This window comes from Corvus brachyrhynchos, unplaced genomic scaffold (assembly GCF_000691975.1).
Source record: "Corvus brachyrhynchos isolate BGI_N302 unplaced genomic scaffold, ASM69197v1 scaffold348, whole genome shotgun sequence".
NCBI lineage: Eukaryota > Metazoa > Chordata > Aves > Passeriformes > Corvidae > Corvus > Corvus brachyrhynchos.
The window spans coordinates 102711-103138 of record NW_008239650.1 but is presented as its reverse complement, the minus strand read 5'-3'; the positions used below and the strand labels follow the sequence as shown (position 1 = coordinate 103138).

The 428-nt window shown below is 67.8% G+C and overlaps 1 protein-coding gene across 1 annotated transcript in view; it reads left to right on the top strand.

The window, feature by feature from the left end:
- LOC108448646 (ephrin type-B receptor 3-like) overlaps positions 1–322 on the top strand; it is a gene marked incomplete at its 5' end in the record, with an annotated part of 2642 nt that extends 2320 nt beyond the window's left edge. Inside the window, one exon of the mRNA XM_017742372.1 lies at positions 211–322. Coding sequence (XP_017597861.1) covers positions 211–322 — 112 coding nt within the window. The remainder of the gene's footprint in view (positions 1–210) is intronic.
- Positions 323–428: the final 106 nt, after the last annotated feature.

The following is a 428-nucleotide window of genomic DNA, read 5'->3' as shown; positions in this document are numbered from 1 at the left end:
TGGTTGGGTGGGCGTGGCCACCACTGGGTGGGGCCCCCGGTGCTTTTATTGAACCTTTCTGTCCCCAATTCCGGGCGGCAGCCAATAAACGCAGCCAATGCAAATGGGGGGGTGGGGCCGTGCCCCCTGCTGTCCCCAAGGTGTCCCCAAGGCCACCACCGAGCTCCCCGGTGTCCCCATCGGCCCCAAGGGTCCCTTTTCTCCCCACAGTCCCGAGTGTCACCAAGGGCCGCCCCGATCCCGAGTGTCCCCGTGGCTCCCGCTGTCCCCAAGGTCCCCTTTGCTGTCCCAAGGGCCACCCCGCTCCCAGGTGTCCCCATAATCCCACGTGTCCTCCCGGTCCCTGCTGTCCCCAATGTCCCCAAGGCCACCCCAGCTGTCCCCAAAGCCCTCCCTGTCCCCGACGTCCCCAACGCCCCCGTGGTCCC